General features: G+C 37.4%; 1 protein-coding gene and 1 long non-coding RNA gene across 10 annotated transcripts in view; one reads left to right on the forward strand and one right to left on the reverse strand.

Moving 5' to 3' along the window:
• ULK4 (unc-51 like kinase 4) overlaps nt 1-19635 on the reverse strand; it is a 226062-nt gene extending 206427 nt beyond the window's left edge. For 3 of the 9 annotated variants that reach the window (XR_007904773.1, XM_051789187.1, XM_051789180.1), the window contains exons 1-13: nt 19311-19635; nt 17691-17839; nt 15304-15403; nt 12189-12328; nt 10695-10854; nt 7557-7658; nt 6621-6704; nt 5679-5754; nt 4964-5059; nt 2971-3098; nt 2792-2864; nt 652-751; nt 83-187 (exon numbers count right to left, since the gene is read on the reverse strand). Coding sequence is in view for 8 of the 9 variants with exons in the window: in XM_051789187.1 (XP_051645147.1) it covers nt 83-187; nt 652-751; nt 2792-2864; nt 2971-3098; nt 4964-5059; nt 5679-5754; nt 6621-6704; nt 7557-7658; nt 10695-10854; nt 12189-12328; nt 15304-15403; nt 17691-17828 (1302 nt within the window). In the remaining variant the exon portion in view is untranslated. Of the gene's footprint in view, nt 1-82; nt 188-651; nt 752-2791; nt 2865-2970; nt 3099-4963; nt 5060-5678; nt 5755-6620; nt 6705-7556; nt 7659-10694; nt 10855-12188; nt 12329-15303; nt 15404-17690; nt 17840-19034; nt 19258-19310 lie in introns of those variants that run through there. The other 6 variants (XM_051789186.1, XM_051789185.1, XM_051789184.1 and 3 more) reach the window with 6 other exon arrangements.
• A 177-nt stretch (nt 19636-19812) lies between these two features.
• On the forward strand, nt 19813-27899 carry LOC127471837 (uncharacterized). Its single transcript, XR_007904776.1, has 4 exons — nt 19813-19919; nt 24520-25154; nt 27495-27598; nt 27727-27899. It is a non-coding gene; the product is annotated as an uncharacterized LOC127471837 (long non-coding RNA).
• The last annotated feature ends 13 nt before the right edge of the window (nt 27900-27912 follow it).

Consider the following 27912-nt stretch of genomic DNA (forward strand, 5'->3'; position numbering starts at 1 on the left):
AGAGTTTCACCCTGATTAAAAATTTATCTGCAAAAATACCCCCAGCCACAAGTTCCTGAATCTTATATTTTTTTTGCTATACCTTTGGATTGTCAATGATTGGCGTTATGATAAGATCAGATTCAGTGTAAATGAGCTCTCTCAATGCTGACTCCATATCCTGCTGACTTGAGCACATATTTTCAGCCTAGAACAAGAACAAAGATTTTTTTTTTAAACTTTTTTGCACCAAAAAAAAGTTTCTTCATGTTTATTCCCAAAATGTTTCGTTTCAAAATTATACTATGCAGTTTTGCCATGTAAACAACATATTCTAACTTACCTTTCATTTATGTAATAGTAGATAGGACCAATTAAAAATCATAAGAGAAATACATTGGAAGAAAAAGCAATGGGTCCAAACTGCAGACTGACAAGAAAGAAGATAACATTTTCCCTTTTATGCACTGGGGCAAAAAAGTAGACTAAACATCTTTCTTAGCTCATACATCTGGACTTCTGCAAATATATTTTTCAAATTACTTGCACACTGTAGGAACTGATTCCCTGCTAATTATGGATGGAGAAGAAACTTGACTTTGCCACAGACGCCAGGCTAAAATTCTAACTTATAGAGATACCATCATCCCTTAATATAAATTTTATACTCACCTTCTTCAAGCATGAATCTCTTTGTGAAAAATTTTTGATTGGGGCAGCAGTAGCATCACTTACTTCTACTGCAGTGCTAGTTCTAGGTGTGGGACGAGAACTTAAAGAAAAGAAAGAAAAAATAATAATAAGCCAATAAAGACTACAGATTAAGTTTCATTGCAAAGTGCTCTTTTGCTGCTCTTTTGAAACTTTCATGCCATACAGCAAACTTTCAAAGCTGATAAACATAAATGAGGCTATGCCTGAGCCACCAACTAGACATGAATTTTCTGTCTTTAAATGTGTTCTGACAAGGTTAGGATTTGTTTACCAGTTAAAAATGGGAAGGTGGTATTTTGTAGTTGCTGTTGATGTTAAATGGATCTAATTTGATTATTTTCTCAGCAATAATCACTCTAAAAACTGGATGCTCAAACATTATTATCTGAATTCCTAATAACAAACAAGATACAAAGAAAATTAATGTGAGAAAGAATTGAAATTTATTTTATGTTATTCTCTTCTGACTGCTAACTCTTGGCTAAGACTGCCTAAATCTCGTGTAAAATTGTAAACTAGGTTTACCCTTTAACTTTTTCTTTTTAAAATCCTGTTTGCAAAATAGAAAATGAAGAAAGAAAAGACCGGAATACTGCAAAGTTGCAATTTTCATAATGCATTTAAAATCAACTTTAGAATTATTAAAATTGGCAGGCCAGGAAACTAGTTAAACCATCAACTTCAAATGAATGTCTTTTCTTCATTAGCAGAAAGTAATAGACACATTTAGCTACAAATCAGCTTTATTTATTAGAAAAAGCAACTAAGTTAAAAATAAAAACACCAAACAAAATTAAAAATACTCATGAAAATCAATGATCAAATGACTAACATAATGTTTCTAATCTTCCATCTATTTTCAAGAGAAACTTGGGCACAGCGAAGGAATGCCAAAATATCACCTACATAAAACTACATAAAATGTCCTAATTCTTTCGGTAAAAAAAGTATATCAGGATGTGGCTGGAAGTTTAGGTAGTCTTAGTTCCTAAACAAAAAACTTTATGATTTCTAGCTAAGAGGCCGAATAATTATTCTAGGTTACCACATCCTTCAAAATACGTAGATTTGATAAATATGTTTTTTTTTCAATTAATGCAACTGATTTGCTTTGGTATATGTCTGAGATACAGAAAATATTTCCTATTTTTCCAGTTCTCAGATGGTTTCTCAGTTTAAAACAAGACAAGAGATTGAACTCTCTGAAATTAATAAGACCTATCCATTTGCATACATAGAAGAAGCTACTGCTGTTAAAAGCTGAGTAACCCCTCCAGCAGCTAAGTAAATTCTGGTGTCAAGTTGCCAGGTCAGCAGCTTCCTGTTTTAATACTTTAGTAGATAACACATACTGCTTTCAGAAGTTAGATCATTGAAGCAAAGACGGTTTACAAACAGATTTTTAAAAAAAAAGTTTGCATTACATTTCAATTTTTATATTTAAACTAATGTGCTTATCATAAATAAAGTATGTTGTTAAAAAGAAACCACTATTTGGATTACATGCTCTTATACTGTTTTTAATGTCATTGTAGCCTTTCTTTTCAGCAGATTGCTAAAGCAAATGCTATTTGAAATTACTAATAGTATGTGTTTAGCTGTGATGACAGAATTTATAAGTGAGATGAGAATTAACACTATATAAAACCAACTGAAATAACTTTTGTACACACTATCATATCACACCAACAGCTTGGGAAGAAAAGCTGCAGGTAGAATTTATTAGTGGATCTTATGTTGAATGCTTATTCTTGTGTATTCAAAGCAATCATATTCCAAGCCTATTCTCATATATACGAAGATGGAAATAAATTCTTCTGTTTAGACTGACAGCTAAAAAACCAAAAATTTACTTCCAAAAACAGTGTAATAAAGCCAGATAAGCTTTAACTACACACACTGCTTTTGCAGCTATTCTAATATTTTAATATTAATTAAAGTGGTAATAGAAAATTCAAAAGGAGACATGCACAATGTTACAGACAGAATAATAAAATGTCTGAAGAGACAGTGGGAAAAAAACCAGCACCACAAATACAGGATTTCAAGGGTTTCAACTGTTTCAACAGTTTTCAAACTGTTCTTTAGGTTTTCATACCTCAGAAGAAATATGGATTCATTTGATTCACCATCAACTGCACTTTTGGGGCGCAATTCGGTCTGAGTTTCTACTGAAAAGAGAACATGAACTTGCATTCAGAGGTTAAAATCAAATCAAACATACAGATGTTGGTAGGATTGATAAAAATAAGTAAAAAAATAACATAAGAATATTACCTATTTTGAAAGAACTGCTTGGTAGTTTAAGATCTGCTCTTGAAGATGACAGATTATCTAGATTTTTATGAGTATCCACTGACTCTTTTGTACTCCAAGACACGGATGACTCTGTGTCCTCATTGCTGCTTAACAGAGGATAGTAATTACAGACTTAAAAAAAGAGGGATCATATGGATTATTTTTTTGCAATTGTTAGAATAAAATTTAGCTGTCATTCTCTAGAACATACTATTTTAATATGTGTTACATACACTTTTTATGTTAGTAATGGCAATGATGAGAAACAAGTTTACAGCAAATGAGCAGGAGAATATTAAAAATTCTTTCTCTCACATTAGAACTTACATGGAAGACAGTAGAAAAGTTAAATTATTACCCCACAATAAAAGACTTGTAAAGAAATATTAAGAGCATTACAGATCATTCAATCTTCACAGGAAAAAAGTCATAACAAACCTACCTCTAACAATGAAGTCAGTAGCCTAGACTGAAGCTACTTTTTGGTGGGTTGTTTTGATTTGGTATGGTTATTTTTAAGATCTGGGTTTTTTTTAGTTTTGTTTTTGTTGTGTAATGATTTACATGTCACACTTAATTGCAAGTTTATTGGTTGTGGTTGGTCGGGGTTTTTTTAGCATGCCCCTCTATTATTCAAATGGAACTGGGTTATACAAATTTCCTGAAGGCTCTCCAGGATATCAAATATTAATCAAATCCACGTTGTGAAGAAAATAGATACATTCACAGTTGGAAAAGAAAAAGTATTGAGCTTCTTTAGCATGTCAGGCCAATGTCCTGCATTTGTCATAGTTGTCAATTAGTGCATTTATCAGCAGATACATCAGAGGCATTAGAAAACCCTCAAGAGTAAGGTCAAATAGCCCAATATTTCATAGGAGATTAAGATTCTTCTGATTCTCTGAAAATTCTTCAAAAGTGAGCACTGAAATGGAGGTCTTGCTAAAACCATGAATAAATTCTTACTTTGTGGTATAAACTGTAAATATTAATTTCTTCTATGTCTTGTAGGTGAAAGCAATAATAAAATTAAAAGACAGAGAGCTGTATCTCAAAGTAGAATAAATGATAATTACAAAAACATTGCAGCACTGGTGTCAGAAATAGGTATTAAACAACATGAGAGAAAATTTTAAAGTAGACATAACACAAAAACATTCAACATTCTAAAAGAAAACTACTTTAACATTAGTTCACTAGACTAGAACGTGAACAGTTCACTAGAGTAGAACATATCTTTCAAATATTTAGAACAACGTGACTGAAAAGTCAACGCTAAATATCTTAATTCAAAATTAAAAACAAAAAAACCAGCAAGGTAACAGGAGTTCTGAAGAAGCCTAATTTTTTAATACATAGAAACCATTTGCACAAAAGGTTTGTGTATTTCTGCATATATATAGCAGTGTAGAGTATTACAAATTTAGAAAAAAATCCCAACTATTAGATTAATGCTTTATGTCATAAGCAAAGAATATGGGTCAGCTGCATTTGCAAGATTATAAAGCTCAACCACAGCTCTAAGATGCTGTACTGATAGGCTTTGTGATGCTCTAAGCCTAATGCACAAAAATAAACAAATGAAAAACTCACTAGAAATAAAACTGACCCATTCTACAAAAGCTTTCAAAACAAAAATTGCAAGTCAAATTCATGCAACAATGTTATGTCATATATAAACAAATAAATAAAATTGACAGCAGTTAGTTCAGAAGCGTATTTTAACATATTCTGTAGCCAGAAGGAAAGAGTCTGTTGAAGTGAATGGACAGTGTAATACACTAATAGGACAATACAATTCCTAAACATCCCAAGCTGCCCACTGAATAGTGTAAAACTCCGGTCAATAATACATGAAAATTCTAAGCAAAATTTCAAAAATGATAAAATTTACAGACAAACATAATAAAATATTTTTTTTTACCTTTGCTTATATTTATTACAAAAGAAGTCTTTCTGAAAGATTTGGTACCTTGAGCTTGTGCCTTGATTGTCTGCAGACTCAGTACCACAATGGCGAAGGGATCCTTTCCAGAACGGATGCTGCAACAGGTCTGTCCAATTCAGCCTTTTGAAAAGCAACAAACAAACTGAAAAAGCAGTGGCAAAGGACAACAGCTCCACAGAAACATACCAGACTAGGTTTTTAACCCAGTGACACTATAGAGCAATTAATCCTGTTGTTTGCTTTTATTTGGACAACAAATAAGTTTTCTTTCAGGACGAACTTTTTACCTCGAGTCAGAATAGATAATTCACACAGCAGAGGTATGAGGATAAAAATGAAGGAAACTGCAGAGTCAATCCCACATGTAAATTGTCTGAGCTACTCCGTAAATTACATCAAATTATTTAACAATGTAACTGTATCACCTATAAATCAAAGTCTGATAAAATAATTCTGCCCACTGCTCTGGAAAAGCAAAGCCATCCAATTCTAAATTGCCTATCATTCTGCTACACTTACCTATTTAGCACCAGCTATAAAAATATAAAGACACACTTAATGGAAACATTAATTTTGTATATATTCATATAACAAAAAGCACAGTTCGTTCTTCTATATGAGGGATTACATTTTTTTTTTGCATTCTTTGTCATCTACAAAATACTATACATATAGTATCATAGTAATTATCTTCTCCAGAGGTGACTACATAAACAACTGTCATGGATTAGAAGTTTACCTTTTCTGAGGATCCTTTTGAAGCAACCCATCAAGCAAACTGATGAACTCAGCAGAAGGTTTGTGAAAAGCAGAACCTGTAAACAGAAGCACTTGTGAAGATCAGCAACAGGCAGCAGAACTGTTGCCCAATGTAGACCAAACAATTATCTACAGATCATGCTAAAAATGTTCTTAATAGCAATCTCATCTGAAAAAAACTAAATGTATAAAGAATCTTAAATATACACGCTTTGTATTTCAAAGGATCCTCAAAAAAACCAAACCAAACCAAAACCAAACCAAACAAACCCACCAATTTTCAGTCATCAAACTAGTTAAAATTGTAACGTAAAAAAAAGCACCCTCCAGTTATCATATAGCCATTAGAAAGAAATAAAGTGGAGTTAAAATCTGCTTAAACTGAAATTAAGTTTCCTCCAGCAATAATTTTCAGAGGACCATTGTTGAACCCCACTATACAAAAGAGTTTCCAAAATTCTTATTTTACTGAGAAAAGACTCTACTTCTGAGAGTGCAGAACTGAGAAAGGCACTTCACCCACTTTGAAAAAAAAAATCTCTCCTAGAATTGAAAGAAATAACAACAGTTTTAATTCTGCAGGTTACCATTTTCAAGTACCTTACTATGACTGAAAAGAGCCACTAATATTTAAGGATCTCTGTGAATAACACTGATGCCCAGAACGACCAAGATCAAAAATTCCATACCACTAGGTATATTTGGTGTTAACAATTAAAAGTAAATTATATGTCTGTCTATCAAAGGGGAAACAAGAATTCATCATTAACAGGGAAAAAGTTCTTATGAAAGGAAGGCATTGCTAACATTCACTTCAGACAACTAACTGATTACTGCAATCAGCCTCAGAAGAAACAGTGCAAAAAGCTAGCTTTGTAATTATTACTCTGATTTGATTCATTACAATATAACAGAACCTCACCCTCTGGTCTAGGTGGCAATGGATCTTCACATAAAATCTTTTCAATTAATTCAGAAAAGCTTTCTGAGAAGAATGGTGGTTTTCCTACAAACAAACAGAAGTGTATTTCACAGATTAGGCAAACTTCAAAATGGCTGTCAGGTGATGGCAATGATATAGCATGAGCTCATGACATATCACAAGTTTTCCCAAGAAAATATCCAAAGAAATAAACACCTTCAGCCTGAGTGCTATTTATCAAGTTCTCTTAATTTATATTCAAAACCTTGGATTAAATTCTTGTATCATCAACAGCACAAGAAACCACGGATGGAAGAGGCACCAAAGATGGCTTGATGGAGATCACCATGATAGCCCTGCATGAATCAGCAATGATATAACAGGAAGAGGTCTAGGCAGAAATCTCAATATCTGTGTTACTGTGTTGATACAACAGATCAGCATATTGTTTAAGATTTAAGAAGGTTGCAGTGTAATTATCTTTTGTGATGAAGTTTTCCTTTCAGCTGCACCAACTGGACACTTTATCTGCAGAAAACCAAATTACTCTAGTTTTATAATAGTGAAACAGTTTTCTCTTTCAAAGCTTGAAATAATGCACTCAGAGTTCAATACTGAGGAGATTAAAAACATTACACTGTCAGAATTCGAGGGCTGCTATAATTTTAAATCATAGTATTTAAACCATACATGTTGGTTAGTCTTGTATTTAGATCACAGTCAACAGGACAACTTAACAGTACTACTTGATTATTTGATAAAGATACTTTTTTTTGTCTTTTAAGCGCAGTTAGTATATTCTTCAAGAAATCTTTAAAACCTGTCTGAAGTTTTTCTGTGTCTTAACTTCCCTAGAAAGTTAACAAGAATTTACTCTGGGATCATGACCTATGTTTCCATTATAACAGATAATAAATAGATACACAAACTTACAACCTGAGAACATTTCATAAAGTAAACATCCCAAGGACCACAGGTCACTGGCTTTGCTGAAGTCATCTCCCTTTATTGCTTCTGGAGCTGTGTACAATGGAGAGCCTACAAAATACAGTATGTATAATGCACTTGGATTATTCATTCAGCATTTATCCTGTTCAACACTTTAAACTTTGTCTCCAGACTTCAGTGACTTAGGGGTTATCTTCACTTAGTATAAGAAAACTGAAATACCAAATGTAAGTAGTTTCAAAGGAACTTCTTTCCTAAACTTTAACTGGATTATGTAGGATTATAGATGCTATTTTGTTGTTCATTTCACTTCTATTAAACCAAGCTGTCTTGTGCTACACTTTTCAAACACAGTGATTAACGCAAATAATGTTTTGATATGCTTTAACAGCTTCCAGGACCAAGCAAATTGAGTAGAATAGTAAACCAATATCATTCTCATATAAGCAACAGAAATCATTATGTTACATCAGGTTTGGGATTTTTTTTTTAAAGCCATCCAAAGACATAAACCTTCATGAACTCAGAAAGTTTTGTTACAAAAAACAAGGCAGGTAGCCAACTAGATCACTGATCTAAATAGTTATAGCTATTTTCACACTGAAACACTTTGAAAACATCACAAATGATAACATCTTATTCACAAATCCCTTTTGTCTTGATACAGAAAAAAAAATATACAGTTCTTATTTCTACAGTTCTCAAAAATCTCTAAAAAAACTACACAAGTTCAGTAGAAGTGTCCATTCCATAGTCCTTTAAAAAGTTTATTTTAGATTTTTTTGTTCTTGGGTTTTATTTTTTAAGTCATTTCCATACATATCAAAACAGCTGTTCTAAAAAGCAACAGAAAAGAGATGAGATTTGTATTTCTTCTTGAATAAAGTTCTGGTCTTGGTCTTACTATTCCCAGTGTGGACTTTCAGAAGGAGATAGCAAACTATTTAGAGAGCTTTCTCTGTTCTCATAAAATATTAAGAATTATTCCATTGTTTCCAATAACAGTAACTGATATGCCACATCACTATCTTGGAAATAGAGGTCTGCGAGATGCTCCAAGATAAGGACTAAGAAATTATTCAGAAGATTAAAAACAAGTTTCTGAATTTTTTCTTATTCAATGAAAAAATAACATAGCATTTGCAATCTACTGCAGTTGCATGGATCTGCCTATCGAAACTGAAGCACATTAACTTCCTCATACTTTGAAATGAAATTATCATTCTTAAAGGTAGCCAAACAGTTGACCTCAAACTACAAATCACTTGTACCATTTGCATCAAAAAGGACAATGAAAGTACAGCAGTGCACTCTCCAATAAAAGAAGCAATAGTTCTGTGTTGTACTCGTGTATATATTTAATATGAACTTAATGGAATTTAGTCCCAGACCTTACAGAGAGCATCTGCAGCAAAGGCTTTTTAAAAGTTTATAAATAATTCCATAGCTCAAATTTTTCTGAGACAAAACAGGATTAATTCTAAATCATTTTTCTTTATCACTTATTTCTTCACTCTCCAATTACTGCTTTATAACTGGAGCACAAAAGATAGTAAACATGTGATTCTTTCTGCTACTTCCTTTGAATCCTTTTTTATTCATTTTAATACACTGTCTTATACCAATTAAATACCAGAAATACAATTTCCTTAGTAAGGCAAGCCATTTCCAGTTTGAACTTTGAGCTTCCAAAGCTTTAGTGATTTTCTGTAGTTTTCATCAAATAGCATATAATAATTTAGCCTCCTTAGCAAATCCAAACCAAGAATTAATATTTTCAATTAATTAGTTACATTGAAACACTTCAGATCTCATTCACATACTCAGTTTAGTGTTTGTTATTTTTGCGTTTGGGAGGGTTTTTTAATCCTTGAAATTTTGCTCCCTCTTTTTTTTCCCTACAAAGAAAAAAAATCAAGAAGAGTTTATAAAATAACAAAAATATGTTCAAGACAAAAAGATTATATAATAAACTGTAATGTAGTTATTTCACGTAAAGCTATAAAAAACGATTTAAAATTAATTATCTCCAGGTATGCTATGTTGGAAGTTTGTTCTGAAAGTCTGATACAATCTATAATCACCTACATATGAGCTTCAATCCAAAAGAAAACTTGGAGTCAGGAATTGTTAATGTCATATATTTTATGACAGACTGAAGCATATTATTTTCCAGCTCTTAGTTAAACTGTATTTATGAAATAGAGAATTATTACCATACACTTGTAAATAGTTTCTTTCTACTCACTCACACGTGTTGTTCCATCTGTAAGTCACGATCTCTCTGAATAATCTTACTTAAGAGCTGAATTTTGGGTTTGAGCTTACTTAAAAAATACCCTGTATGCAGGATAAGTTAAATCCATTTACAGAAGAAGTACTGAACATGCTTTCCCTTTGCAAAGACACAGGGAAAGACATTAACCTTTACAAAAGATAACACTACAGAATTAATTATTCAGTTTTAGGGAGATGATCCTGCCCCTCTACTCAGCCCTAGTGAGGCCACATCTGGAGTGCTGTGTCCAGTTCTGCTCTCCTCAGTACAAGAGAGACATGGAGCACCTGGTGTGAGTCCAGTGGAGGGCTACAAAGATGACTCTCTTATGAGAAAAGGCTGAGGGAGCTGGGCCTGTTCAGCCACAGGAGAGATGACTGACTAAAGAGGGGGAGCCAAGAGGATGGAGCCAGGCTCTGCTCAGTGGTGCCAAGCAACAGGACAAGAGGCAACAGGTAGAAACTTATGCACAGGAAGTTCCACCCGAATATGAGGAAGAGCTTCTTTATGTGCAGGTGACAGAGCACTGGAACAGTCTGCCCAGAGAGGATGGGAGTCTCCCTCACTGATATTCAAGAACTATCTGGATGCAATCCTCTGCCATGTGATCTAGGATGACACTGCTTGAGAAGGAAGGCTGGACCAGATGACCCATTCTGGTTCCTCTTCCAACCTTACCCATTCTGTGACTCTGTGAGTCTCCAGACATTTAGAAAGCCCCCACCACAATGCTAAACAACTATTGTATTTCAAGGTCTTCTCTCCAAACTACTTCAAACTAAGTTTTTTTCCAACTTTCATTTTGTCTCTTTGGTAAAGGTTAATTTTGGCTAGTAAAAATATTGTACCTCGAAATCTGTTTTTCAAGTATCCTTGTGGAGTACTTTCACTAACATCTTCACCTTCTTCATTTCCAACTAAAGCATAAAATTCTTCCAAGTTTTCACCATCCACTTTAGCCAAGCAAAAACTACTGAATTTCAAAGTGCCAGACCCTTCCAGAAGAATCTAGAAGAATAAACAAAATCCAACATACTAGTACAATACATTAAAACTGATGATTGCTGACATTTCCAACACAAAGTATAAAATAATTTATTAAAAAAAATCACAATCTGAAACCATTTAAGTACATAGAGATGATCGCTGTAATCAGAAACAATGAAAAGCTTTTTTTTTAAGTAATGCCAATAACTGACTTTTTTCTTACAACCAAAAGTATCACAATAGAACCCTTAAGAGTTTCATTGTGCACTTTCGTTTACTTATTATTAAATCTAAATAAACAATTATGTTACTAGAGAAAAGAAAGTAAAAGTAGAGTAAAACTGTATAAGAAAATAAATGTGGAGTGAAATCAAACATGGCTTTCTTTGAGGAAAAAAAGTGAATTTTTCTAATTTTATCTGGCAGAAAATTCCACAGATTTAGTCCAATGATGATGAGAGTTTTCTCTGGGCAGTCATTACTTATTCTTGTAACTAAAAACTTCATAATCCCAAAAACTTTGTTTGGAGAAATAGCCCATTCAATCAGAAGCAGGGAGAGGGGCATGGAAGCAACCTTAACTTCAGCACTCTACTTTCTGTTCAAAGGAGTCCTTTACAGCAACATTCTTCTTTGGAAGACTACAGAGTCATCTCCATTATGTTTTATTCATATTTTTTTAGTTCTTTTGTACCCATAAATGACAGGAACTGAGTAGAATTGTGGAAGAATTCACAGAAGAAGGGTAACTTAATCACTAGTAGATCAAGATCAAAAACAATTACTGTTATTCAAGAATTTTTGGTTATAGTCATATTCTGGTGACTACATGAATTAAACATGGACTTTGGCAAACCTCTGCATAAATTACACACATATACACAAAATGAGAAAGTACATAAAGATTCGTATTTTTATGCAAGAATAAGATGATAATTTACATGGCATCTGGAAACAATAGAGAAGGTTATTAACAAAGACAGTTTAATTAACTTTAGTCCCCCATTAGCATTTTCTATGACTGCAAAATATTCTGCAGCATGATAGAATAATAATGAATTTATTCTATGTCCAGTGACAGAGAACTAAAATCCTTCATTAAATTAAACCAGTACAACAAATCAAAAAGAATCTATTACATTGTATCAGATATACAATAGGGAAAGAATCAATTAGATAATAAAATATTTAAGCTATAGACTTGTCTCTGATTGTCTTCACATATATTATAAAGCTCAACTGGCCTCCAGTCTGGGGTAAACCTCTTCCAAACAGTAGAACACAAATAATAAAACAAATGCTGATGGCATGCAAAGTAACATGCAGTGTTCCCTATAGATAATACTCTTCCTTACCTTTCCAGGTGTTAATTCACAAAAGATAATTCCAAGCCCATGAATATGGTATAAACCAGTAATCAATTCAACACCAAATTCTCTCACTACATCTTCAGGTAGATGTTCATCTTGAGCAATGACAGATTCTAGAGAACCACCTGAAACATGTTTACACATAGTAAGTGCATATAAAAAAAGATGTCATACAAGTAATTCCCAAGGACATTACATAAGCTTCTTCAAAAGATGCCAATCAAAAGCCATTATTAGTAGATATTTAAAATATTTCTTGATATTATCTACTAGTTGTAAAATCTAAGATGTACAGAAAAAAATCTATTTTCAATACTGTGACAAAAATCTTAATTTTGAATAAAATTAAATTGAGTGCATGACTTCAAAATTACTTTATTTGTTTTACAAAGGAATCAGAAGTGGAAAAAAGAAATTCAGGAACTGTGTCACTTCACAATGTAATTTGTTTATATGTAAACCAAATGCATTTATTCAAATTCCTTAACCAGATTCCCGCTGCCTAAGTTAAAAGAATAAATAATACCAAAAGCAGGCTATCAACCTCTGTGAACAATTGCTAAAGATAATGGCAGACAATTTTCCACTGAATTCAGAGACAACTGAAATAGTAAAACTGATACAGTTTGAGGTCCCAAGGTCAACAACATCCAACAGATAACTTATTTTGTTTCTTCTTCACATACAGTGTTTCTACACAGTGAGGTCTCTTGACTCATGTGCCTCAGTTCTTTCATTTTAATCCTTTCCCCTCTTTTTCTTTTTTTCTTTTTGCTTTTCTTTTTTTTCTTTTGTTTTAGAGAAAAGAATCAAAAAAATATCCAGGACTAAAATTTTGTTTTCCAGGTTTCTCACACAAACCCCAGCTGTCTGCCCTGTACGTCCCTCTAAGAATAAGCAGTAACTGCCCAGAAAAAACTCACATAGCTCTATGGATTTCTTATCCTAACATGACTTCTCTGTCCTTCCAAAATCACTACTTTCCTCCTCCATTAAGTTCTGACCAGCCCTTCCTTTGTTTTCTGATAAGCTTACACTTACAAAACTTTGCAAATAACCCTCACACATATCCTCTATCATCTGTGTCCTTCACTCATCTTCACAGTCCTTGCTTTTCCCCACTGATTGTTCCTGTTTCTTTCAGTGTCCTTGCAAAAATCTTTCTTCTTTCCCATCACCTGCTTCCTCACATTCTATGGATTCTCAGGTATGTCATCAGACTCAGTCAATTTGAGTCATTCCCATCCTAACTGTTCATAGGACTTGGATGACTTTTAATCTAATTTCCCATAAGCTCACTGCTCAGTCTTTCTCTTCCTTCCTGTCCCAGTTTTCTATCCTAAATTCCACAAAACATGTCCCCTAAAATCTCTTTTCTCAGCCTCATTTGTTTCCTTACTAATCCTGCACCAAATCTGTTCTCCTGAGACCACAGTTTACAGTTTGCATTTCCTAAATTATCTATTGGTTTTCTGGGTTGCCTGTTATTTATATCTTATCCAAATCATGCAGATTAAAACAAAACAAAACAAAACAAAACACAAATTTAAGTTCCTGAATTAAACAGGGACTAGGAAACTTTTTCATAGAAATGGATACTAGATCTTTTATTCCAAATCACATAATAGATTTTCCTGTACTTTTTTCCCTTTGATCAATTATTTGTTTCAGAGAATACAAAGACTAACAGGTCTGTCATTACAGAATTCTTCAAATTATTCAACACTTCTGAATCTTAAAATGATTTTATTTCTAAGCCATTTTAGGTTGGTTAGTAAATCAGTCACTCCTTTAAAAACACACCCATATTACATAGCTGTAGTAAAGAATTTTCAAACATGCTTAATAACTGTTTCTTATAATGTAATTTAGAGGACTCCATATAGAAAAATTCTATAATATGGCCAAATACATAAAGAAAAAAAAAGAACTGGCAACACAGAAGGATTCTGTGTCTGATAACAGAAACTCACTTTGTCAGCTTGAGACAAAGGAGAGAGATCTTACATATTTCAAAAGCAGCTTTCAATCTCAGCAAAATTAATAAGAAATCAATGTCATATTTTATGTATAAATAAGTTAGCTTCAAGACACTCTCCTTGCAGCAAACTGCAATATTGCAAGGCAAAACACTTGATAATTCTTCAGTAATAAAAGTCTGCCTGTCTAATAACTTAAATATGTGCCCCTAAGTTGGAAAAGCAAAGAGATCAAAGCCTCCCTATGGGTCATTAACTTCACTTTTAATCACTGAAAGAATGACCTGACTTTTTTTCCCAGAACTTGTAGGTTCTCTTCTTCAGGAATTTTTCAAACAGAATTCCAGATAGATAAAAAGGCTGTGTGTAATGAGGGCTTTTACTACTAAACAAACTTCAGATGCCAAAAATCTTAACATGCATCACTTGCCTATTGGCTTTCTTTTCTCTCCATGTGGAGTAAAGAACACTATTGGGACTTTAAAATATCAGTCATTAGAATTAGAAAAAGCTTTAAAAGATTTCTTTAATAGATTGATAAGAACCTATCAAAACTCGGTGAATCGCTTAATGCAGTTTTGGGTTCTCAGAGCTCCCCAATTAACATTTTAACATGGAAGTCAAAATACTTGCACAGAATAGGAAGAAAATTTAAATAATTTACTTTAACTGCTAAATTGTCCTTTGATTAAAAATTAACTTGAACAACATTTTCATTTATACATTATAGCTTAATTTGCTCCTTGCTGTCTTTTAAAAGAGAATGCCAAAGCTGCCAGTACTTAGAAAACTTTTCAAGTTATTACTTAACTACCCTCCAACTATCCATAATTTGTTTTTATGTTCTCCTGATTAGCCATATCTCTTCAGCTCTTAAACCCCAACATTATGCCACATCAACTAACATTTAACAGACACATACAGTGAAGGAGAGGAGAAATTATTTCAGTTGATTTCTAAAAATGTTTCCAAGAGCAAAATCATTTTTATATATAAACAGGGTTCTCAAGCTAATAATGAGATAATCATGCTTTATTCAAAGATTTGTTGTAGAGAAACAGCCAGATGAAATCTCTTACAAACATTCATTTTTAAATTTTTACTTTTTGAGCTTATCTTACCTGTGCATAGTTCCACTACAAGCCAGAGATGGTTGCTTGTTTCATACCATTCATGAAATGTCACTATATTCTTGTGTCTGATTTCATGAGTCAGACGAACCTAGAACAAAGTTTTCAACATACTTAACTGGAGGGGGGGGAATAAATATAATATATGTTTATATGGACTTATGGCAGGGCAGCAAGAAACAATACACCTTTACCCTAGATGAAATACTTGTTCTCTTGCCTTTTCCAGTGCACTAATATTATTATTCAAATATTTTAGCTTTACATGTATGTTGAGAAAAGATAACTTTCCTCACAGATCCTGCCCAACTCACCTGTTTATAGAAAAAAAATTAGGAACTTCCCCAACCCAAAATTATAAATATTATTTAACCTTCCTGCATCACTAAAACAATAACAAACTGGAAATCAGAAACTGGAGTCAAACTTGCACTCCTAGTTTTTTTTTTTCAAGAAGAATATAAATGAGAGACAATACAACGAGAGGAAGAAAAAAGAAAATTTTCCATCATTCTTAATCTTATCAGGCAAGGACAATCATTCCAGAGTCCCTGGAGATCTATATTTCTATTATACCATTCATGGCCTAATCTCTACAGAAGCCTGTTTTTTGCTTGACTGGTATGTAAGGTACCCTCGATGGTTTTGTAAGACTAATAACGCTCCTAGGAACAACAACAAGTTCCCAAGAAATGATCACTGAACCAATGAGAGGGAATATAAAACTGTATTGGGTTTGAATGGCAAGGTTTTGGTAAAGGGGGGGCTACAAGGGTGGCTTCTCTGTGAAGCTGCCAGTACTCTCCCTATGTCTGACTAATCCAATGCCAGCTGGCTCCAAGACAGACCCACCCCTGGCCGAGGCCAAGCTCATCAGCGATGGCCATAGTGCTGCTGTGATAACATTTAGAAAGGGGGGAAAACACTGCTCCAGAACAGCAGCAGAGAGGGGAGTGAGAACATGTGACAGAAATAACACTACAGACATCAAGGTTAGTGGAGAAGGAGGGGCAGGAGCTGGAGTAGGGTTTCCCCTGCAGCCCACGGTGAAGACCATGGTGAGGCAGCTGTCCCCCTGCAGCCTGTGGAGGTCCATAGGGGAACAGAGATCTGCCTGCAGCCTGTGGAGGATCCCACACCAGAGCAGGTGAATGCCTGAGGAAGGCTGTGACCCCATGAGAAGCCTATGCTGGAGAAGGCTCCTGGCAGGACCTGCAGACCCATGGAAAAAGGTGCCCACGCTGTAGCAGATGATTTGCTGGCAGGACTGGTGATCCTGCAGGGACCCGCACTAGAACAGCCTGTTCCTGAGGGCCTGTACACCATGGAAGGGACCCGTGTTGGAGCAGTTCATGAAGAACTGCAGCCTGTGGGAAGGATCAACATTGAAGAGGGTTGTGGGGGATGTCTCCCATGGGAGGGTCCCCATGCTGGAGCAGGGGAAGAGCATTAGGAGGAAGGAGCAACAAAGACAGCATGTGATGAACTGACTGTAACCTCCATCCTCATCTTCCTGTGTCACTGGCAGGGGAGGAGGGAGAGAAAATTGGGAGTAAAGTTGAGCCCAGGAAGAGGGAGAGGTGGGGGGAAGTTGTTTTAAGAATTTGGTTTTATTTCTCGTTATCCTTCTCTGGCAACAAATTCAATTAATGTCCCGAAACCAAGTCTGTTTTCCCTGTGAGGGTAACTGGTGAGTGATCTCTCTCTACACTTACCTCAACCCATAAGCCTTTCATTATATTTTCTCTCCCCTGTCCAGTTGAGGAAGGGAGTGATAGAGTGGCTTTGGTGGGAACCTGGTATCCAGCCAAGGTTAACCCCTTACAGAAACAAAACCTATCTACTGGAAAAATAGAATATTTGAACTGTGTAACTGTATCAGTTACAGTTTCTTTTCCAGACAGTATCAGATGTTTAAAACTGTGCCAAGGTTTTACAGACCAGGATTGAATTATCTCAAACGGCCTTCTTTCATCAAAAATAATTTCTTCTTGCTAAGTAAGAACTTGATTATTTACTGGAAGGTACTACTGCCACTGGATTTGCACAACTAATGGTAAAGTAAAGCAAACTTAACTAAAGTTAAATGCAAGTAGCTATTGTTACAAGTTCTCTGACACATCACAAAAACAGTAAGACTGTAAACATGGGCTTAAGCTTGTGATCTAGAAGACAGTAAAATCAGGTTAAGAAATAAATACATTAAAATAAGACTCTATTTAAAGTATAAGAATTTAAAATCTTAAGAAGCTCATCTGAATGATGACAAACTCCATCTAAAGAAGCATATGGTATTTTTCTTTTATAATACCTGTGCTACAAGGTTTTGGTAGGCTGTATCTTTTCCCAGATTTAGCAGGGAAAACCCCATTACTTACCCAGTTTGTTATTTCAGCTCTTTTGCATTTATCAGTGCAAAGAATGGCAACAAAATTAATTGTCCCCTTTCTTCTTCCTTTATAAACAACTGTCTTATTTCCTCTTCCAATCTCCTCATACAGAATGAAGTTCTCCATACTTTAGGATGCTTTACAGGTAAGAGAGTGAAAACATGGTATTAGTCTCATAAACAAATAATCCTTTAAAGAAAGGAGGAGAATGGGGAAGCATTCAAATTTAATAGTCATTGATGTACAGTATCTCCCTCCCAATGCTCAAAAATAGGGATTATATATTTCCAGAAAGATCAGAGAAGAGATCAGTGCCTGCCTCTCCACTTCCCCTCATAAGGAAGCTGAGGATCATGATGACCAAAGCCCCTTCCTTGCTCTTCTTCTTTCCATGAATACTTCAAACCTGACATGTGCACCTTGTCACAAGACTGAACAGCACATATACATTAGATGGATGGAAGGTATCTTCATTGTCGGTCATATGAAAGGCATTATCATCCACTCAGGCAACAAACCACACCAATGCATAACAGGCTCAAGGACAAGCACAGAAATATCTGGTTATCTGACAAAAGCAAGACCAATGACACATAAAGGCACATGGTCATGGTGTAACGGTGTAAGACCCTTCTGGAAGATTTATTACAAAGAGATCAGGGCTTATTTCACTTAGGAAGACTTTCCTGTCTGGAAGAGGCATCTCTTCCAGAGACAGTTTTAGATGTTTTCTCCTCTCCCTGGTATGAGAAAAAGATAAGTCTTTGCAGACATCTTTGAAGGTCCCCAGAGTGGGGAGTGGGGGAAGGGATGATAAAAGCCCTGAGAAGAACAGAGGGCGCGTCTTTCTCCAGGCCCGGTGTTTGAAACGCCGAAAAGGTTAATGTTCTTTAAGTCCAGTGTTATCGACTTTGGAAATAAATTTTCCTACAATCCTGTCTGGCATTTGGGGGTATCTGTGCATAATCTTTCTTCACACATAGTAAAGGGAAGATTTCCTTGCCACCTCATGACTGGCAATACTTGCAAATAAGGTCTCCTTTAGCTGCTCTGCAAGAGGTAACAGGGAAGAGAGAAGTATTTGCTCTAGCATCCCTGAATCTCAAGAGTAATGGCTATACCATAAATTCAGTACACAAATCAATGGAGCATGGAATGATAAGATCACAGAATGGCTTGGGTTAAGGGACCTTAAAGATTATCTAGTTCCAACCCCTCCCCATGGGCAGGGACCCCTCCTACTAGACCAGGTTGCTCAGAACCCCATCCAGCCTGGCCTTGAACACTGCCAGGGACGGGGCATCCACAACTTCTCTAACACGCATGACATACTTTAGAGAGCTGGAATTCGTTCACCGGTTTTGTCATAAAGTACAACGAGATCAAATAAAGTGACACAAGGAGTCCTTCAGCCGGGGGACACCGGCCCCGCCCGGTTCGGCCCCACCCTCGGGCCGCAGCTCGGCGAGGGGAGCGAGAGGACGGTGAGGGGCGGGGCCGTTGGGCGCGCGCGCCCCTCCAGGTAACGGCCGCGATCCGCGCGCGGGAAAGCGGAAAAGAAGGAAAGCGGGAAAGAAGGAAAGCGGCAGAGGGGAGCGACAGCCGTACCTGTGCGGCGAAGGATGGACCCGGCGGGAAAGGGAGGGAACGACCGCCGTACTTATGCGGTGCAGGATGGACCCGGCGGCAGCATCATCGCCGCGCCGCCGCCATCAACCGAACCGGCGGAGCCCCGCCCCCGGCACGGCGTCTCCCATGCCCCGGTGGCAGTGTCCCGGCGGGACGCCCGTCCTTGCGCGCCACGAAATAAACCCAGCGGGCGAGGCACCGGCACAGCAGGCAGGGTGACTCCGGGAACTGCGGGGATTTGTTTCCCCTTATTCTAGCAGGAACGCGCCGATGGGTCCCACCGGGGCCCGTTCCCGCCCTCCCCCCGCTCGCCTCTCGGATGGTCGCCACCCCGCGACCGTATCCAGGAGACGGGGCCGGACGCCGGAAGCAGAGCGGAGCCGCCATTGGGCCAGGAGGCGCCCAGGGCGGGACCACCGGGCCGAGCCCGGGGGGGACTCCCGGATGTTGGGGTGAGGGGCTCCTGGGGTTGGTGTGTCCCTCGGGAATGCTCCGCCCGCCGCTTCCACTCTGGGTCGCTGGGGCTCCTCTATTAAACCTCCATAGTCAGATCAGCAGGTAGCGTCGTCAGCCCTGCTGTGGCGCTCTGTAAGTGCCTAACTGAGGGCCACAAATGTCAAAATTTAGCCCTTGAAACAAGCATCTTCTGTTTTTAGCAGTCAAGTGGGTTTTCACTTTATTTTCCATCTCAGGGTGGTCTGGTTTTCTTTTGTTTCGTTGGGTAGTTGTCTGCTTTTGGTTTTGTAAGGCCCTTGAAAAAGTCAAATGTCCCTTTCTCATGGGCAGCATCAGTAACTGTAGTGACAGGACAAGGGGAAAAGGCTTCAAACTGAAAAAAAAAAGTAAGTTTAGATTAGATATTAGGAGGAAATTCTTCACTGTGAGGGTGGTGAGGCACTGGAACAGGTTGATCAGAGAAGCTGTGGGTGCCCCATCCCTGGGAGTGCTCAAGGCCATGATGGATGGGACTTGGAGCAACCTGGTCTAGTGGCAGGTGTCCCTGCCCTTGGCTGGGCGCTTGCAACTAAATGATCTTTAAGGCTCCTTCCCAACCCAAACCATCCTATAATTCTAACAGAACATTTAACAACATTTGGTCTGTCCTAGAGCAAGCTGTAAAGTATTCTGTTTTGCCCATTGTCCCACCTTTATTTTGACCTCCTAACAGGTTTGAACCCATTGACCCATTTCAACCAAATTTGATAAAAGAAGTAGCATACTTACAGGAAGGAGTCAATGTTTCTTTTACGCTGTATGATAACAGATGGTCAGGTTTTTACTCCCGCTGTCAGAAAGATTTCATTATGAATTTAAACCCCTCTGATACTGAAAAAGGGGGGAGAAAACCCAAACCCTCTCTCTAATACTGAAAAAGGGGAAAAAAAACCCAAAACCAAACCCTCCCTGTTGATGAAAATGGAAAATTGAGCTGGCAGTGTGTACTCACAGCCCACAAAGCCAACAGTATCCTGGGCTGCATCAAAAGTAGCGTGGCCAGGAGGGCAAGGGAGGTGATTCTGCATCTCTGCTCTTCTCTTGTGAGACCCCACCTGGAGTACTGCATACCGTTCTGGTGTCCCCAACATAAGAAGGGCATGGAATGTTGGTGCAGGTCCAGAGGGGGGCCACGAAGTTGACAAGAGAACTAGAGCACCTTCCCTATAACAACAGGCTGAGAAAGTTGGGGCTCTATCCCATTTTGCAGCATAAGTTTTCACTAATTGCAGAGTTGACCTGTAATTATCAATGAAGCTACAGCTTTGAAGCTGCACAAACAAAGTAATTTTTCTATTTCTTTACGTGAGTAGTTGACTAGATATAAATAAACTGAATGCGTAAGTAGACATCACTTAGTTTCTTTTAATATGTGCAAGAAAAGTATGCTTTGAAGAGGGATTTATTTAGGTTTTAGAAAAACGTGTGTTTTATCTTTGGCTCTGATAAGGGTGACTAATATAAAGAAGAAGGAATAGAATATTAGCTCAGCTGCACACGAGTCCTGGCAATAGTTCAATGCCAGATCTTAGAAAAGTCAGTTTCATTGTCCCTGTCCAAGAAGACAAACTAAGCCACAATAATTATCAAGGCACTGTCTTTGCTTCCATATTTCTAGTGGTTTATCCTGTGAGAGCTTTGTGTTAAATTAGTCCAGGTTAGGGGTTGGGTTTATGCAAATGTGGTAAATATCCCATTTTGGGGGAGTAAGATTGTATGAACTTTAATAACAATAAAGTCTGTTGAAATCTTCATGTAATAGTGGCAGTAGCATTACAGAGAGACACACACTTAAACAAATGTTTAGTAACAATTGAACAAGACATTTATAGCTTTTCAAATTAAATATCTCCATGATAAAAAAAAATTCAGTATAATTAAGGGCAGGCATAGGGAGACATGTTAACTTATACCCCTTTCTTTTCCCACCCCTCTCATTTAGGAACTATGGCACTTCTTTATTGTTGATACACATTTCATTACATGTCTCTATGTTTCTTACCATCTGGATGCACAATTTCAGTATACTCCAGATGGGGAATTGTCCCTTTGATTTGGTGTAAGCATGAGGAATTCTCTCTTCAAACACGTCAGTTGCTTCAGGTATGAGAGTTATCTTGCAGAGATAATCTAAATACAAATACAGATCAGGGCTGTATTTATAAGACTCTTTTCTTCCTGTTTCAGTCTGTTACTCCTTTATTCTGTTACCGAACATGATTTCAAACATTGTACTCAACTGCAGTGAACTTTTCTGTGGGAATATTTTCAACTTTCAAGAACGGAATGCAAAATATTCTCTCTGCTGTTTGTACCATTTCAGTACTCCTAGCAATCTGTACAGCAAACTTGGCCTTGCTATTTGCCTGGCTATTATACGGGACAGTCAGATGTAATCAAATTCTTGCTCTCAAATAAATGTATGATCTAATTTAAGGTAAACTCAGATCTCGTGATTGCAATCACATAGTTCAGGCATGCTTAAACACTTCACTGCTCTACCCTCAATGGATACTACGTAAGCCTCTGACATTTTGCCTGGTTCCTAAAGGTTTGACCAGTAGCCTGTAATTTTAAGGTGTGTTTCCATGTTTTGTAAGATCTGTTCTTCAGTCTGCTCTATTGCCTGTCGAAAATGCTATAGAGTTCTATTTTGCCACATGTCCTAGCTTTTCTCTCAGATATCATGATTACTCATGCTCTGTCCCATCTGGTTAGTACATGGTGTTTGTTTCTATTCCAGACTGACCCCATTCTCAGGAGAATTTCTATTCTCAGCATCCTGGGTATGATGATTCAGTAGCTCGAATATAATATTTTTATGTTCCATTTGCTTTGACAGTTCAGTCATTCCTGGGAAGTACATAGAACCACTTCTCTGGTCTTTGACCTTTTTGACAGAATGGTGGACATAAGCACATCTTTATCTTGTGCATTTTATTCTCATTTTTTTTCCCAACATCCTCTTGAAACTAGCACATACTTTTATTGTTTGAGTGGAACTTTGTTTTTCTTTAGTTTTGCACTTCTGTGGTAACATTAAGGTTCTCATATTATGATTTAATCACCTTGGTTTTCTGGTAAAAGACTGCTGTATTCACTGGTCCTTCTCAAATTCATTAAATAAATTCAAATGTTACCATTTCATTATCATATGTTGCTGATATTTGGGAATAGCAATGACTTTTAAAATTCTTCAGTAGCTCCTCGGATTATTGCAAAACAGTGCTTGCCGATGCATTCGTTTCACTGGTGAGGCAAAAAACTACTAGTGGTTTCTTTTACAACAGGGCTTCAAATCTCACCTCACTGGATCAGCTTGTAAGGTCACCAATACTGCATGTATACCATGTTTGTGTTGCCTCTTCCTCTATTATGGTCTCAATGCTTTACACGTGTCTAAGGTTGAAAACAGATGTGGTAAGATACTCTGTGGTTTTTAATACTCTCTTAATACCTTTAAAGGTTAGCATATTACAAGCTACTTTTACCTTCCCAAAATCATTGGGTTTCTCTGGGAAGTCAGCAACTAGCTGTATGTGATACCACAATCAAAACCAACTTCCTTTTTGTATGTTTGTTTGTATTATCTGCTAATGAGATGGGGTTAATTGTAATGGATTACCACACTTTCTGCCAGGAATTCCTCATATCACATTCCTGAGTATCATCAGCTCTGATACTGATTTGTGAGCCTGGATGGCAGACCTGATACTCGTCAGCTACAAGGTTCACTACTAACAGCATTCTCAACACCCAAGCCTACCTGCTGGCTTCCAAAATATAATGACTATTTTTATTTATGCAGGAGGGCTGAATAAGCCTTGTCAGTATCTAACTTTTTTCCAGGGACTATTGTGCCACTTATGTAATTTTGAGATTATGTAAAATTATTTATTTTTATGTGTATTTCAGTGTTCAAACTATTGCTTATTCTAATGGAATAGATAGTGTGTAAAGCAGGTGCTGTACTGGTTGAATTACTTTTGTCTGTTCTAGATATAACATGTCAGGAGAAATCCCATTTTCTTCAAATACATCCATCAGCTTGGACTCAAGATTTATGTTTTTTTGTCACATATGTAGACTCCCTGTTTCAGCAGCAAGCATTGGCTTTTATGTTGCATATTCTGAAGATTCAGCCTGTATACTCAGGATGTCTTTTGCATCCTGATTAGAATTCACAATGTCTTGAAGCTATTATCATCATTCCACAGTGTAATTTTCATTTGGCTTTGCTTGATTACGTTTTTTTTCCATTTCTTGCTGAATGGATGCCTGGCACATTTATCATTATCCCACTATCTTGCATTTAATTTCCTCTTTGTGTACTTGAGTTCACTTTTAATGCTAATCTGAGCTTTACAAAGTGTTTATTCCAACTTGCATTTCATTAATGTCAAATATGTGCAAAACCCCATCCTCTGAGTCACTGTTTGGTCTCTTTATGTTTTTCTTTTCAAACTGTAAGTCTGGAATAATGCTTCTTTTGCCATATTTATTATTTATGATCCACTCTGCAGCAAATTTTTAAAGAGTTTTCTCTTTAAGATCTTTCTATCTTGATTTTATTTGTCTCCTCAGCTTATGTACATGCTTTATATAGTTTTGCTTGTCCATAAACTTTACTTTTATTTAGCCTCTCATCTTGCTCGTGTTTTTTCCTCAAATCACATGTGTCTGCTCTCCTTAGGTCACGGTCACAATAACACTTCAAACCAATTCCATAAACTGGTACTGCTCCTGAAAGATGCAGCCCCTTTACAGGAAAAAAATTTCCAGCAGAGGTGCAGCTGAAGAATGGGAAGGCATTGGTGCTGGTTGATGCTTACTGAAGGAAGCACAGAGCTCTGAACAAGAAAAGCTTTTCTGCTGATTCAATTCTTCCAGCAAAGGCAGCATCACATAACTTCTTGTAAAACAAAACAAATAAAGAAACAAACAAACCATCCCAAAACAACCAAAACCCCAAAAACATAAACCCAGAAAAAAATCAATGAAAACTACTCACATTTTTAATTTTCAAGTGCTCAGTCAGTCAGCTTGCAAGAATGTGTGTTTTGATATTCAAGTAAAAGCAATGACAGCTTTATAAAAAACACCATTTAAACGAGAAAAGATGTTGTACAGGCAGCATTATGTAGACACTTCATCGATTCTTGTAAAGGACTTGCAGCATTACTTAGTTCGTGCTGTTATGAAAGGGTGAGAAATAAGGCCAGTAACATCAGGTACCAGCAGGGGGAACAAAAAGAGGAAGCAACACTTCCTCTTTTTGGACTTTCTTCTTAAGTCCACGACACAGCTATTCGGAAACACAGTCATGGGGTATGTTTTAGTGATTTTTGTTTTTCCTCAGAACTTTTCTTAATGCCTGTAGGAATTAGTTTGTTCTCTGAGATTAAAATTGTCTATCCCCACAATCATAGCTGCAGTTGGGATCTTCAGCTGGCAAACTGAACAGAGGTTTCTGAAACTGGCTGCAAATGCTTTTAAAGCAATATTGTATTCTTTGATTGCTTTAAGGGACTATACAGAAGGTTCTAGGGACAGCCAGTCCCTAGGAATATGCAAGAAAAATAACAGTATGCTCACTGAAAAGTACATTTGAAAAGTCCTGTATTTTAGCAGGGCAGAAATAAAAAGTTTCTTCTAGAGATGTAGTCAGGGAAGCAAAATTGAGAATGAATATGATAATATCATGTGATAATCAAGAAGAGAGAGGAAATGAAGAAGATAATGGAAATGGAAAGAGAGCAGAGACATCTAGGAAACTTTTTGAAAGTATCTGGTTATTGCCTCGATTCCTACCTTCAGAATTCCTATGTGAAGGAATTGAGCTGGTGGTAAGAATGCAATGGAGTATGCTTACGTTCACTATTGCACCACACAACAAAAAAATTCATCAGGAGGATTTGAAGCAGCAGAAACAAACAACAGCTACCACATCATACAACCAGTGCACAGACACACACCTTCCATGCAAGGGGCTGACACTCCCATAGCCCAAATTTCTCTCTTCTACATGCTGTGTTTGTGTATGAATAGTCCATGTGATTACCATTTCTCCCACTGTGAAGGACTTCTGCTCACTTTAACAAGACTCCCTTCAGTGTCAGCACTACATCTCAAATTCTTGTTTCTTACAGACGTGACAGGTCAATTGGTTCTTCTTCATAAGAACTCTATAATCATGCAGACTTGTTTCTCTCTATTGTTTGTGTGGATATTCACTTTTATACTTCCTGGTTTTCCCTCTGCCTGCAGATAACTTCCTCCTTCTCTTTTTTTCAGCATTTGATTTTCTTCCTGGGCTGGATTCCAAGGTGTCCCTGTTCTGTGTCTTCCTCTGTTTCTGTGGGACTGAAAACTCTCTTTTTTTTATCCCTTACTAGCCTATCTTTGCTTCCCCCCTCTCGCTTCTCATTTACAGTATGTAAACACAGAGCAAACTCTTGTTCCTCAAAACTATTTCTCCTTCACTATACAGACCGTGACTCCTCACTGCTGTCTTGAGCTTATGTTACACATTATAACAAATTCCCAGATGCTGCTTCGAGGCTCTATCCATCATTTACAGGCTCAGAGTCTTATTTCCTCTCTTGTGCAACCCCTGTCACTCAGACCTGACTCCACAGTTAGCTGTTCCAGGATTAATCAGAAAACTACCCTTTTTTAAAGCCTCCAGATTTAGCTTGCTCACTTCCTAACCCCAGGGTCACACGTATACACGACCAGGCACAAAGGAAGCAATGGGGGGACTCAGGTGGGTGAGGGTGAGTACTGAGGGTGAGGAGTGGAAGGCACCAACCTTTTTAATGACAGCAAGGTGTTAGACTTCCTAGCAGTAACACGAATCCTCCTAGGGAGGATTTAGATGAGACTACTGAGATGATTTAAGAGTGCAATGTTACCAAAGGGATGGTCCTGTTCCTCCCTGTCTAACGGTTTCAATTCATCCTTTGTGCTCACTCCTGATACTTCTGTGATCTTATGGTGAATCAGTTCAGTTCATTAATTGTGCAGAAAATGGACAATTAAAAAATACAGTTAGTTCTATGTGAGGTTAGTACACTGAATCACTCACTGAGGAACCCTAAGCAGCACAGTCAGCCCCTGGGAAAAACAGGAGTGCCTGGCTCCTCCTCCCAGAAGTCGGGAAAGCAGCCCACTCCTTTTGGCAACAGCATGCAGGTTTTAAGTTGACTCACGTGCCCCATCTAACTTAGTCACTAGCAGGGGGTTTGCTCTAAAGACAGCCTGCTCGGCAGGCGGCTGCCTGCGAATCCTCTGTTGTCCTTGCAACATTTCTCCTCTCTTTTCTGCCACCTAAAAACATGCATCTCCATCTGGGATTCTCTTTGTTTGCATCTGCGAAGAGTTGGATCGTTTCTTTTTGTGGGTTATTCAGGGTCAAACCCTGAATCCATTCACACTCGCTGGTTATTCCATACTTCCGAAATCCTGTCACCACCAGCACGACTGCAACATTTTTTTTGCCTTACCAGCTGTAACCTTGAACACAACTCTGTTCTTCCCTTGCCGTTAGACAAAAATAATCAAACCCTCCTCCAACAAATAGTTTTGAGAGCTCCAGATAAAAGCAGTTGTGATTTCTTGTGCTTGTCTTTTTTTTTTTTTTTTTTTTTTTTTTTTAATTTGTCACAGAATCCCAGAATTGTTGGGGTTGGAAGAGACCTCTGGAGGTCATCCAGTCCACCCCCCTGCCAAGGCAGGGTCACCTGGAGCAGATGACACAGGAACGCGTCCAGGTGGGTTTGGAATGTCTGCAGAGAGGGAGACATTCCTCCACAACCTCCCTGGGCAGCCTGTTCCACTGCTCTGCCACCCTCGACGTAAAGTTTTTCCTCATGTTGAAGTGAAACTTCTTGTGTTTTAGTTTATGGCCATCGCTCCTCGTCCTGTTGCGGGGCACCACTGAAAAGAGTGGAAAAGAAATTGGACTGAAGCTTTTCTCTGTAGGTAGGACAATAATAAAAAAACTTTTTCTTGGGGGATTTTCTGGTGTTTAATACATCGTGCATTCGTTCCCGCCCCCTCCGCCTTCCCAAAGGGATCAGGTCGC

The sequence above is a fragment of the Manacus candei genome, unplaced genomic scaffold (assembly GCF_025592945.1).
Source record: "Manacus candei isolate 608988 ecotype Guabito, Panama unplaced genomic scaffold, ASM2559294v1 h1tg000026l, whole genome shotgun sequence".
In the NCBI taxonomy this organism is placed as follows: domain Eukaryota; kingdom Metazoa; phylum Chordata; class Aves; order Passeriformes; family Pipridae; genus Manacus; species Manacus candei.